The 12,975-nt window shown below is 54.5% G+C and overlaps 1 protein-coding gene across 1 annotated transcript; it reads left to right on the top strand.

Annotated features, from left to right (window-relative positions):
* The first annotated feature begins 3,561 nt into the window (after nucleotides 1–3,561).
* Nucleotides 3,562–7,589, top strand: LOC114808202 (SLAM family member 9-like). The gene is made up of 4 exons (XM_029056175.2): nucleotides 3,562–3,916; nucleotides 4,376–4,690; nucleotides 6,642–6,914; nucleotides 7,132–7,589. The coding sequence occupies exons 1-4, from the start codon at nucleotides 3,784–3,786 to the stop codon at nucleotides 7,461–7,463; spliced, it is 1,053 nt and encodes a 350-aa protein (XP_028912008.2). The 5' UTR covers nucleotides 3,562–3,783; the 3' UTR covers nucleotides 7,464–7,589.
* The last annotated feature ends 5,386 nt before the right edge of the window (nucleotides 7,590–12,975 follow it).

Raw genomic sequence — 12,975 nt, 5'->3', positions numbered from 1 at the left:
ATTGTCCTCTGTCTATCCCACTAGTTAATAATAATAATAATGTTGGTATTTGTTAAGTGCTTACTATGTGCAGAGCACTGTTCTAAACGCTGGGGTAGACACAAGGGAATCAGGTTGTCCCACGTGGGGCTCACAGTCTTAATCCCCATTTTACAGATGAGGTAACTGAGGCCCAGAGAAGTTAAGTGACTTGCCCACAGTCACACAGCTGACAAGTAGCAGAGCTGTTAGTGCAGCCTTTGGCAAAGAGTAACTGTTTAACAATTACCACTGTTATGATTATTTGTGACTTAATGGAAAGAGCAAGGACTTGAGAGTCAGAGGACATGAGGGCTAAACCCGGCTCCGCCATTGTCTTCTGTGTGACCTTGGTCAAGCTGCTTAACTTCTCTGTGCCTCAGTTACCTCATCTGTAAAATTGGGATTCAGACTGTGAGCCTCAGATGGGACAATCTGATTACCTTGTATTTACCCCAGTGCTTAGAACAGTGCTTGGCACATAGTAAGCACTTAACAATACCATTATTGTCATTATTATTATATTATTATTAATATTATTACTGACAGATTCAGAGGTGTGGGGCCAGGGAGGGTTCTTGGACTCTGGCAGAAACAAATTTGAAAGATGCAAAAGACAGGGACAAAAGGAGAATTTTAAATCAATCAATCACTCAATCAATTGTACTTATTGAGCCCGTACTGTGTGCAGATCACCGTACTAAGCACTTTGGAGAGTACAGTATAACAGAGTTGATAGACATTTTCCCTGCCCACAGTGAGATTACCTTCTAGAGAGGGAAGAATGGGGTGGGAAGGGCTGGGTGGAGGGTTACAGGAACTCCAGGTAGGATGGCTTGGGGGCTTTGACTAGACTGTAACACCTGATGAAGAAAAGTCATCAACCCTTTCCTGGATCCGATCCCGGTCATCCCTCGATCCCTCAGCTTGGGGTGCTGCTTGGTGACCCTGACACTATGGGGGGTGGGGAGGGGAGGACAGGTCACCTAGCTGGACCTGCAGACCCAAACCCTGCTCAACCCCATGTCCCTCCCTGTCATCTATCCTGGATCTGAGTTTTATTAGTAGCAGTAGTGTTGCTGTTGTTTTTGTAATAATCATTAGTAATAATAATTATCATCATCCCATTTTTTTAAGCACTTACTATGTGCCAAACGCTGTTTTAAACGCAAGCGTAGGTACAAGTGAGTCAGGTCAAACATATCATACATACAATCCCCACCTCAGGTGGGCTCACACTTCAGGCAGGAGGGAAAACAGACAATGAGTCCCCATTTTACAGATGAGAAAACTGAAGCACAGAGAAATGAAGTGACTTGCCCAAGTACCAAAGCTGGAAATTGGCAGAGGTGAGAGTAGAACCCAAGTCCTTCTGAATCCCAGACCTGGGCTCCTTCCACTAGGCAAGCTGCTCCTCCAAATCCCGGATTGGGGTTCCCACTGCCACCTTCCGCCCATCCCCTCAGCCCCTTTCTCCCCACCCCCCCCCACACCGAGACCTACTTCTCCCACAGGACAGGCACCGACCTGTTTCCCCTGGTCATCCCCCTGGCCCCATTGGGTCTTTCCTCCCCAGATCGGCTGGCGGAGCCCTCGGTGACAGTGAACTCCACGGTGTCTGACAACGGCCGCTGTACCATCACCTTGACCTGCTTTGTCGCCCTGGGAGGGGACAACGTGACATTCAGCTGGACGCCTCTGGGGCCCGGGACCACCTTGTCCCCCCAAGGCTCTATCTTCAGCATCTCCTGGAGGCCCGAGGACCCTCCCCAAGACTACACGTGCACAGCAACAAATCTCGTCAGCAGCTCCTCCCACACTGTCTCCTCTGACCAGATCTTCTGTGCAGGTACGGGACCCCGGGGCCAGAGATGCCCCTCCAGTGGGACATCCCCCAACCGAGAGCCACCGAGGGAGGGGTGAGGGAAGTTGGAGGCTGGGATGTAGGGCAGCACCTCAGGACCACCACCTCTAGTCACACCTCCCTGCCCCCTCCCCCTATCCACCTTCTGAGGTCACCAACCCCATCTCTCATCTCCTCTTCCTCAGATCCAGTCCCAGAGCAGGCCGGACTGGCGGGGCCCCTCTCCCCGGTGATGTGGATGTTCGTGTCCAAGTGGTTTCTCCTCCTCATACACCTGGGGGTCCTGGGGACCAGGCTCACTTTGGGGCAGTCCCCACCGCGACCACCAAAGGAACCTGAAAGCGGGAACAGGAAGTGAAAGAGTGGGGTGCCCATTTTCCAGCTGTAGCCCCGGAGTGACGAGGACCTCCAGGTACGCTGCTATCCGGCCGACAGAACTGCGGCCCCGGGGACTCTGTCCATCTCTGGGCTGTTCCTGAAACCCTGAGGTTTTATCTCCATCAAGCCCTCAATACTGACGGGGGTTGGGACCACCAGCACCTCTCCTTTCCCTCCCCTGAGGAAGAGGGTCAGGAAATGGTCCCCAGGGAAGATGTGAAGCAGCGTGACCTAATGGAAAGATCCTAGGCCTGGGAGTCAAAAGAACCCCGGTTCCTCGACTTGTCTGCTGTGAGAGCTTGGGCAAGTGACTTCACTTCTCTGTTCCTCCGTTCCCTCAAATGTAAAGTGGTGATTAAGATTGCGAAACATGTGGGATATGGATAGTGTCCAACCTGATTCGTTTGTACCTACCCCATCACTTAGTACAGTGCCTGCGACAGAGTAGGTGCTTAGCAAATACCATTAAAAAACAAACAAAAATTGGCCCAACCATCCCACCATTGAGCACCCGCTGGGCACACGGGCGCTGTTATTGGCCATACCCCTGGCTCCTTCTTCCTTCTACATCACCTATAAACTTGAATCTGCGACCTTTGGACATTTGATATTCACCCCACCCTCCACCACCTATATACAGATCTATGAATTTCATTTATATAAATTATTTATTTTAATTTCTGTCTCCCCCTCTAGGCTGTAAGCTTGTGGTGAGCAGGGAAAGTGTCTCCCAACTTAGTTCTATTGTACTTTCCTAAGTGCTTAGTACAGTGCTCTGCTCTCAGTAAACGCTTAATAAATGCCACTGTTGAAGTTGCTGCTGCTGCTGATGCCATTGCTGGACCGGAAAGAAATGCTCCCCATGCCCTCTGGGCCTGTCCATGAGGCCGGATGCGGAGAAGGGTACCCGCCCCAGCTACTTCCCACACACTCACCAGCAGAGCCAAGATTGGCACAGTCCCCTCCGGTCCCAACGCCACATCCCTGGGAGGTACATACTATGGGGCTTCTGGAGCCTGGGAAGGAGGGCAACATGTGGGTAAGGGCACCATGTGGCATCATGTGGGCATGGACCACGGCTCATCGAGATGAATGGGGAGAAAGGTGGGGTGCAGAAGGAAATGCAGAGGTGGAGCTGGTGTAAACCAATCCTGAGGAAAGAGGCCCAAGAGCACAGCTGGAGCATGCCTCCTTCAAGTCCCCTGTTGCCATGGAGACAGACTCCTGGGCTGGATGGGCGATGGGGTGGAGCCAGGGGGGCAGCCCTCCTGGGATTAGGCTCAGCGATCAGAGGATTCAGTCTCCTCAGTGAGAATTACCATCTCCAGCCCCAGTCTTCCCACACCCCAGGGGTCGGTGGTGACTGGGATTGCGGAGGCTGCTGAAACCAAGAACGAAAATGTTGTTCATCTTCAGATTGTTCCTCAAACCGATGTGGGAGAAGGACAGGAAACGGTGGGGCCACTTCAGAGCAGAAAGGCCCAGAAGCCAAAGCGGATGGGACCCAGCCCAATCCCATCGAAATGCTCAGAAGGATGCAGTCACCGCTTAGACAGGCTCCCAGAGTCTGGGTGCAGAAGTCTGCCGGGATGGGGCTGTCTTCCCGGTTCCTTCCTCTCCCGCTCCTGCTGCTCCTGTTCCTCCAGCCCTGGGCAGGTGAGTGACCCTGGCCCTGAGCAGCCGCCCACATTCTCGTCCCTCCTGGATCCTGGGGGTCTCCCCAGAAGGTCCTGTGAAGAACACTGGGCCAAGGGACTCTGACTCCACTTGGGCAAGGGTCAGGGGAGTGGGGCAAGAGAAGAGGGGAGCTGGGGGAGGGGAGCGACAGGGCTGATGATACTGGGGACCTCTGGCTGAGAGGGGCAGGGCGGGGCTGAGAGCTGAGTCCCGTCCCTGTGGCAGGGTGAGGGGAGGATCCCCAGGGGATGGGCAGAGGAAGGGATGGAGATTGGGGCACAGACAGGACCAAACAGGAAATGAGAGAACATCCCACCCCCTCCCCATCCACCTCCGTCCCCGAGGAGGACAGCCCGCTCGGTTCAGGCCAGGCGCGTACAGGGGGTTCAGGCACCGGGAGTCAGAGGTCCAGTCTGGAGGTTCCCTCTGTGACCGCAGGGACAGGAGCCTCCAGGGACCTGATCGGGGCCGTGTGGGGGTCGGTCACCTTCCCCCTGGACATCCAGGCTAGGCGGCAGGTCAAGTGTATCAAGTGGACTTCCGATGGGGACATCGCCACGGTGATTCCAGGAGGACCAGGAAAGCCTCCTAGGATCGTCGTCACCGCTCAGCAATACATGGGACGACTGACTGTCTCCACCAACCTCACCCTGACCATCAGCCCACTGAGCCTGAGGGACACGGGAACCTACAGAGCCGACGTCAACACTGCTGACACCACCACCACCACCCAGTTCTCCCTACGTGTCTACGGTCAGTCTGGGGCAGGTGGTAGTCTAGACTGCCCTGTTTCCAGCAGATCCCTGTCTCTCCCTGATGCGGATTTGAGATCCCAGAGACACCCCCCACTGGGGACATCCCCTCCCTGAGAGTAACCCCTCCTTGTAGGCAGAGGATGTGTCTCCTATAAGCATTGAACTTTCCCAAAGTCATATCACAGTACGGGGCCTGGAGTGGATGCTCAGTCAGTGCTGTTACCACTTGTGTTTCTGAGAATGCCAGGGGAGAATGGTGTCTCCGTTTCCCCAATCCCTCGTCCTCCTCCTGCTTCTCCCCTCCTTCCTCCATACCTGCCCACCAGCCCAGCCAGGACCCACTGGGGCCTCTATGCCCAGTCTGCAGAATGGGCACAGAGGACTCTGAGGACCGGATCGGAATGCAGGTTATGGACACTGTTGGGGACTCTGACCCCACCTTGATTCATCTTGGCTCCATATACACTCTGGTCCCAAACCTTATCCCCCAGAGGTTCATTTGATCGTATTTATTGAACACTTACTTTGTGCAGAGCACTGTACTAAGCGTTTGGTGCCTCAGTGGCCCCAGTGGAAGTTAAAGAGTCTCATGGATTTTCCCTGGCAACTCTGCCTGGCACCCAGGTAACGCTGCCCCCTCACCCCACCACCTCCTCTTCCATGGTCTCCCACCTACTTGTCAGCTGTGTGGCCCTGGGTAAATCACTTCTCTGTGTTTCAATTACCTCATCTGTTAAATGAGGATAAGATCCTGGTTCACTCATCCCCTTAGATTATGGGTCAGGGACTGTGTATGACCTGATTGTATTCTATCTACCCTAAGGGTTAGCACAGTATTTGGCATAGAGTTACTGCATAACAAATACCATTATTATGATTATTACTATTATTATCGACAGATTCAGAGGTTAGGGGATAGGGAGCAAGGGGATAGGGATAGAGGATAGGGCATAGGTATAGGGAGGGATTCAGAGGTGTGCTTGAACCCTGGAGGAAACAAATTTAAAAGTCACAAAAGACAGGTCCAAAAAGAGAATTTTAAATCGGACAACCAATCGCTCTGTCAGCCATACTTATTGAGCCCTTACTGTGTGCAGAGCACTGTACTAAGCGCTTTGGAGAGTACAGTATAACAGAATTGCTGAACATATTCCTGCCCACAATGAGTTTACACTCTAGAGAGGGGAGGGATGGAGAGGGAGGGGCTGCAGTGGTGGGGTGAGGAGGCATCGGGGGGGTAACAGGATCTCCAGGTGGGACGGCTGGGGGCTTCGACTAGACTGTAACATCTGATGCAGAAAAGTCATCAACGCTTTCCTGGACCTGATCCTGGTCACCCCTAAATCCCTCTGCTCGGGGGCTGCTCGGGAACCCCGAGACTTGAGGGGAGAGACTAGAGGGGAGGGAAGGATAGGCTACTTAGATTGACCCACAGATCCAAACCCTGTTCACATCCATGTCTCTCGCCGCTATCTCTCCAGGATCTGAGTATTTTATTATTATTGTTGTTAATAATAATAATAGTAATATTTATTATCATCCCTTTTTTAAGCACTTACTATGTGCTAAGCACTGTTTTAATCACTAGGGTAGATACTAGCTAGTCAGGCAGATACACAGTTCACATTCCAGGTGGGACTCACAGTCTGAGTAGGAGGGAGAACAGGAACTGAAACTCCATTTTACAGATGAGGCACAGAGAAGTGAAGTGACTTGCCCAAAGTCACAGAGCAGGAAATAACAGAGCTGGGAGTAAAACTCAGGTTCTTCTGACTCCCAGACCCAAGTTATTTCCACTAGGCAAGCGGCTCTTCCAAATCCTAGACTAGGTCTCTTACTACCACCTTCCACCCCTCCCCTCAGCCCCTTCTTCCTCTCTCCCCCAGAACAGGACTCAGAGCTGTTTCCCCTCGTCATCCCCCCGGCCCGGTTCGGTCTTTCCCCTGCAGATCGGCTAGGGCCACCCACAGTGACAGTGAACTCCACGGTGTCTGACAACGGCCGCTGTACCATCACTCTGACCTGCTGTGTGGCCACGGGAGAGAACGACGTGACCTTCAGCTGGATGCCCCTGGGGCCCGGGACCACCGTGTCCCCTGATGGTTCTGTCCTCAGCATCTCCCAGAGGCCCAGAGACCCACCCCCGCTCTACACGTGCACGGCCACAAACCCCATCAGTGGCAGGTCCCGCACCGTTCCCGCTTACTGGAATCTCTGTCCAGGTACCGGAACCCGGGACCGGAGCCTCATCCTGCGGGAACAGGCCCCTAAATGGGAGTCACCCGAGGAGGAGTAGAGGGGAGCTGGAGGCTGGGATGGTGGGGAGGCGGGGAGGGGAGGGCAGCACCTGGGGACCACCACCCTGTCACATCACCCTGCCCCCTCCCCCGCTCCGCTGTCTGAGGTCACCAACCCTGTCTCCTGTCTCCTCTTCCTCAGATCCAGTCCCAGAACAGGCCAGACTAGTGATGCCCTTCTCCCCGGTGATGTGGATGCTCGTGTCCAAGGGGTTTCTCCTCCTCATGCTCCTGGGGGTCCTGGGGACCAGGCTCACTTTGGGGCAGCCCCACCGCGACCACCAAAGGGACCCGAGAGCGGGAGCAGGAAGTGAAAAAGCAGGGTGCCCGCTTTCCAGCTGTAGCCCCAGTGTGACGGGGACCCCGGGGTGCCCTGCTGTCCTGCCGACAGAACTGTGGACCTGGGGACTCTGTCCATCTCGGGGCCATTCCCGGACCCCTGAGGCCCCATCTCCACCAAGCCCTCAAAACTGACGGGGGTGGGACCACCAGCACCTCTCCTTTCCTTCCTCTGAGGAAGAGGGTCAGGAAATGGTCTCCAGGGAAGATGTGAAGCAGCGTGACCTAATGGAAAGATCCCAGGCCTGAGAGTCAGAAGAACCTGGGGTCTAACTCGGGCTCTTGTTTGCTGTGTGAGCTTGGGCAAGTGACTTCACTTCTCTGTGCCTCAGTTCCCTCAAATGTAAAAAGGGGATTAAGACTGTGAGACAGGAGGGATATGGATAGTTGTCCAACCTGATTCGTTTGTACCTACCCTATCGCTTAGTACAGTGCCCGCGACAGGGTAGGTGCTTAGCAAATATCATTAAAAAAACAAACAAAAATTGGCCCACCCATCTCACCATCGAGCACCCACTGGGCACACAGGCGCTGTTATTGGCCATGCCCCCGGCTCCTTCTTCCTTCTGCGTCGCCTGTGAACTTGAATCTGCGACCTTTGGACATCTGATATTCATCCCACCCTCCACCCCACAGCACCTATGCATATCTATGAATTCCACATTATATAAATTATTTTAATGTCTGTCTCCCCCTCTAGATTGTAAGCTCGTGGTGGGCAGGGAAAGTGCCCCCCAATTATGTTCTAATGTACTTTCCTAAGTGCTTAGTACAGTGCTCTGCCCTCTGTAAGAGCTCAATAAATGCCACTGATGAAGTTGTGGCTGCTGCTGATGCCATCCTTGGACCGGAAGGAAATGCTCCCCATGCCCTCTGGTCCTGTCCATGAGGCCGGATGCGGAGGAGGGTCCCCGCCCCAGCTACTTCCCGCACACCCACCCACCAACAGAGCCAAGATTGGCACAGTCCCCTCCGGTCCCAACACCACATCCCTGGGAGATATATCTGTTGCCGAATTGTACATTCCAAGCGCTTAGTACAGTACTCTGCACATAGTAAGTGCTCAATAAATGCTATTGAATGAATGAATCCTGTGGGGCTTCTGGAGCCTGGGAAGGAGGGCAACATGTGGGTAAGGGCACCATGTGGGCATCATGTGGGCATGGACCACAGCTCATCGAGATGATTGGGGAGAAAGGTGGGGTGCAGAAGGAAATGCAGAGGTGGAGGCTGGTGTAACCCAATCCTGCGGAAAGAGGCCCAAGAGCACAGTGGGAGAATGCCTCCTCCAAATCCCCTGTTGCCACGGAGACAGACTCCTGGGCTGGATGGGTGATGGGGTGGAGCCAGGGGGGGCACCCCTCCAGGGATTAGGCTCAGCGATCAGAGGATTCAGTCTCCTCAGTGAGAATTACTATCTCCAGCCCCAGTCCCCCCACACCCCAGGGGCCGGTGGTGACTGGGATTGTGGAGGCTGCTGAAACCAAGAATGAAAATGTTTATTATTATTATGAAATGTTGTTCAGCTTCAGATTGTTCCTCAAATCTGATGTGGGGAAAGAACAGGAAGCGGTGGGGCCACTTCAGAGCAGAAAGTGCCAGAAGCCAAAGCAGATGAGACCTAACCCAATCCCCTCGAAATGCTCAGAAGGATGCAGTCACCGCTTAGACAGGCTACCGATGTCTGGATGCAGGAGGCTGCCGGGATGGGGCGGTCTTCCCGGCTCTTCCCCCTCCCCTTCCTGCTGCTGCTGTTCCTCCTCCAACCCTGGGCAGGTGAGTGATCCCAGCCCTGAGCAGCTGCTCACATTCATGACCCTGCTGGGTTGGAGGAATCTCCCCAGAAGGCCCCATGGAGTGCTCTGGGCCAAAAACTCTGGCTCCACTTGGGTGAGGGTCAGGACAGTAGGGCAGGGGCAGAAGGGAGCTGGGGGAGGGGAGAGACAGAACTGATGATGCTGGGGACCCTGGGCTTGGAGGGGCAGGGCAGGGCGGAGAGCTGAGGGGCCTGGGGCAGGGTGAGGCGAGGGTCCCCAGTGGGACCTCAAGTCCAGGAATGGGGCAGAGGAAGGGGAGGAGCTTGGGACACAGACAAGACCGAACAGGAAATGAGAGAACACCCCACCCCATCCCCCCACAACCGGACAGCCCGCTCGACTCAGGCCGGGCTGCGTCCGGAGGGTCTGGGGACCGGGGGCCAAGGGTCCAGCCTGCAGGTTCCCTCTGTGTCCACAGGGACAGGAGCCCCCCGGGACCTGATCGGGGCCGTGTGGGGGTCGGTCACCTTTCCCCTGGACATTCCAGCTGGGAAGCCAGTGGAGAGCATTGCCTGGACTTCCAACGGAGCCGTCGCCATGGTGATCCCAGGAGGACGGGGAAACCCTCCTAACATCATCATCACCTCTCAGCGATACAGGGGACGATTGACCGTCTCCAAGGACTACTCCCTGACCATCAGCCCTCTGAGCCTGGGGGACGCGGGAACCTACAGAGCCGACATCAGTACTGCTGACAACACCACCGCCACCTCCGGCACCACCAACACCACCCAGTTCTCCCTGCTTGTCTATGGTCAGTCTGGGGCAGGTGGTAGTCCAGACTGCCCTCTTCCCGGTGCTTTCCTACTTCTCTCTGCTGTGGGGTTGAGGTCCCAGAGACACCCCACAGTGGGGAGATCCCTTCCCTGAGAGTGGCACTTCCTTGTTAACGATGAACTTTCCCAAATCCATATTAGGACCCGCTGGCGTCTCTATGTCCAGGCTGCCCACTGGGCACAGGGGAGTCTGGATCAGGATGCAAGTCAAGGGCACTGCTGGGACTCTGCCCTACCTTGGCCCATCTTGGCTTCATATGTGTTCTGGTTCCAACCTTCATCTCCCAAAGGTGACTCGGTGGCCCCAGTGGAAGTCAAATAGTCTTGTAGACTCTCCCTGGCAACTCTGCCTGGCACCCGGGTAACCCTGCCCACTCCCTGCCCCCTCACCCTACCGGCCTCCCGCTCCACAGTCTCCCACTTACTTGTTTGCTGTGTGACCCTGGGTACACTTCACTTCTCTGTGCTTCAGTTACCTCAGCTGTTAAGTGAGGATAAGATCCTTGTTTACTTCCCCCTTAGCTCATGGGTCAGGGACTGTGTCCAATCTGGTTGTCTTCTATCTACCCCAGTGGTTAACACAGCGTTTGGCATAGAGTGACTACTTAGCAAATATCATTATTATGACTATTACTATTATTATTGACATTCGGAGGTGTGGGGATGGGGAAGGTGCTTGGACGCTGGAGGAAACAAATTTAAAAGCCACAAAAGATGGGGACAAAAGGAGAATTTTCAATCAGTCAATCAATCACTCTATCAGTCGTACTTATTGAGCCCTTACTGTGTGCAGAGCACTGTATTAAGTACTTTGGAGAGTACAATATAACAGGGTTGCTGGACATATTCCCTGCCCACAATGAGTTTACAGTCTAGAGGGGAGCAACAGAGAGGGAGAGGCTGGCTGTGGGGGAAAGTTAACGGATCTCCAGGTGGGATGGCTGGGGGGCTTCAACTAGACTGTAAAATCTGATGGAGAAAAGTCATCAACACTTTCCTGGACCTGATCCTGATCACCCCTAAATCCCTCAGCTACGGGTGCTGCTTGAGGACCCTGAGACTTGGGGTGAGAGACAGAAAGGGAGGGGAGGCCTCCTAGCTGCACTTGCAGACCCAAACCCTGTTCAACCTCTATGCCCCTCGCTGCTATCTCTACAGGGTCTGAGTATTTTATTATTATTATTAATGATAATAATTATCATCATCCCATTTTTTAAGCACTTACTAAGTGCCAAACACTGTTTTAATCTCTGGGGTCGATACTAGTTAGGCAAATACACAGTTCATGTCCCAGGTGGGGCTTACAGTCTAAGTAGGAGGGAGAACAGGCATTGAATCTCCATTTTACAGATGAGGAAACTGAGGCACAGAGAAGTGAAGTGACTTGCCCAAAGTCACAAAGCAGGGAATTGACAGAGCCAGGAGTAAAACTCAGGTCCTTCTGAACCCCAGACCCGAGGTTTTTCCACTAGGCTAGCTGCTCTTCCAAATTCCAGATTGGGGCTCCCACTACCACCTTCCACCCCTCCCCCAGCCCATAGCCCCTTCTTCCTGGCTCCCCCAGCCCTGCCTCTCCCCCAGAACAGGTGCTAAAGCTGTTTCTCCTGGTCATCCCCCAATCCTGGTTGGGTTTTTCCCCTCCAGAGCTGCTGGCGGAGCCTTCGGTGACGGTGAAGTCCACAGAGTCCGTCAATGGCAGCTGTACCGTCACTCTGACCTGCTCTGTGGCCCAGGGAGGGGACAATGTGACTTTCAGCTGGATGCCCCTGGGGCTGGAGACCACCGTGTCCCCCGATGGCTCCGTCCTCAGCATCTCCCGGAGTCCCGGGGACCGTGTCCCGGGCTACATTTGCACGGCCACAAACCCCATCAGCGGCAACTCCCATACCGTCCCCTCTGACCGGATCCTCTGTGCAGGTACTGGACCCTGAAGCCGAAGCCGCCCACCGGGGAGACATCCCCCTGACTGAGAATCACTGAGAGGGATGGAAGGGAGCTGGAGGCTGGGATGGAGGGGCAGCTCCTGGAGACCACTCCCTACTAGTCATGCCTCCCTACTCCTCCCTGATCTACTGCCTGAGGTCACCAACCTTGTCTCCCATCTCCTCTTCCTCAGATCCAGTCCCAGAGTGGGCCATATTGGCAGGGCCCCTCTCCCCAGTGATGTGGATGGTCATGGCCAAGGGGCTTCTCCTTCTCATCCTCCTGGGGGTCCTGGCGACGATCCTCACCCTGAAGCAGCCTCCACCGTGACCTCCAAAGGGCCTCCAAAGGACATCGAAGAGCGGGATGTCCTTTTCCCAACCATAGCCTGGTGCGACGGAGCCTCCGGGGTGAACTGCTGTCCGGCCGGCAGCACCGCGGTCTCAAGGACTCTGTCCATCTCTGGACCGTTCCCAGTCCCCCGAGGCTCCATCTCCACTGAGCCCTCGATACCCTTGGGGTTGGGACCACCACCACCTCTCAGTCTCCCTTCCCCCCCAAGAAAAATGGTCAGGAAATGGTCTCCAGGGGAAGATGTGAAGCAGTATGGCCTAGTAGAAAGAACCTGGGACTAGAAGTCAGAAGGACCTGGCTTCTAAACCCAGCTCTGCCACTTATCTGCTGTGTGACCTTGGGCAGGTTACTTCAGTTCTCTGGACCTCAGTTCCTTCATCTGTAAAATGGGGATTAAGATTGAGTCCCATGTGGGCCAAAGACTGTGTCTAAGTTGCCTAACTTGTGTCTACCCCAGCGCTTAGTACAGTACCTCGGTACAGAGTAAGCACTTAACAGTTACCACCAAAAAAGACACTTTGGGTGAGGTCTAGGGTTGGGTGTGCTCCTTTTCGGTTCCTCATTTTCTGCCCAGACCTGGGAGGAACTTCCCACTCACTTCCCAATAGTCTGTTCATCATGGACAGGATGGTATGGGGCCTCCAAGGGACAGGGCCTAAGCCAGAAGGAGAGAGAAGAAGTGGAGAGAGAGAAAGAGGGGAGAGGGGATGAGCAATGGGAATGGAGAAGAAGGAAGGTGGTGTAGGGAGTCAGAAGGGGGAACTTCCCTCTTCTTTC

The sequence above is a fragment of the Ornithorhynchus anatinus genome, chromosome X5, assembly GCF_004115215.2.
Source record: "Ornithorhynchus anatinus isolate Pmale09 chromosome X5, mOrnAna1.pri.v4, whole genome shotgun sequence".
NCBI classification, from domain to species: domain Eukaryota; kingdom Metazoa; phylum Chordata; class Mammalia; order Monotremata; family Ornithorhynchidae; genus Ornithorhynchus; species Ornithorhynchus anatinus.
This window is presented reverse-complemented; position numbering and strand designations above follow the sequence as displayed.

Excerpts from the sequence above, each read along its gene's own strand:
- LOC114808202 (XM_029056175.2), top strand. The coding sequence starts at position 3,784 with ATGCTCAGAAGGATGCAGTCACCGCTTAGACAGGCTCCCAGAGTCTGG. Across the intron at positions 3,917-4,375 it reads GTTCCTCCAGCCCTGGGCAG|GGACAGGAGCCTCCAGGGAC; the intron begins GTGAGTGACCCT and ends CTGTGACCGCAG. Across the intron at positions 6,915-7,131 it reads TTACTGGAATCTCTGTCCAG|ATCCAGTCCCAGAACAGGCC; the intron begins GTACCGGAACCC and ends CCTCTTCCTCAG.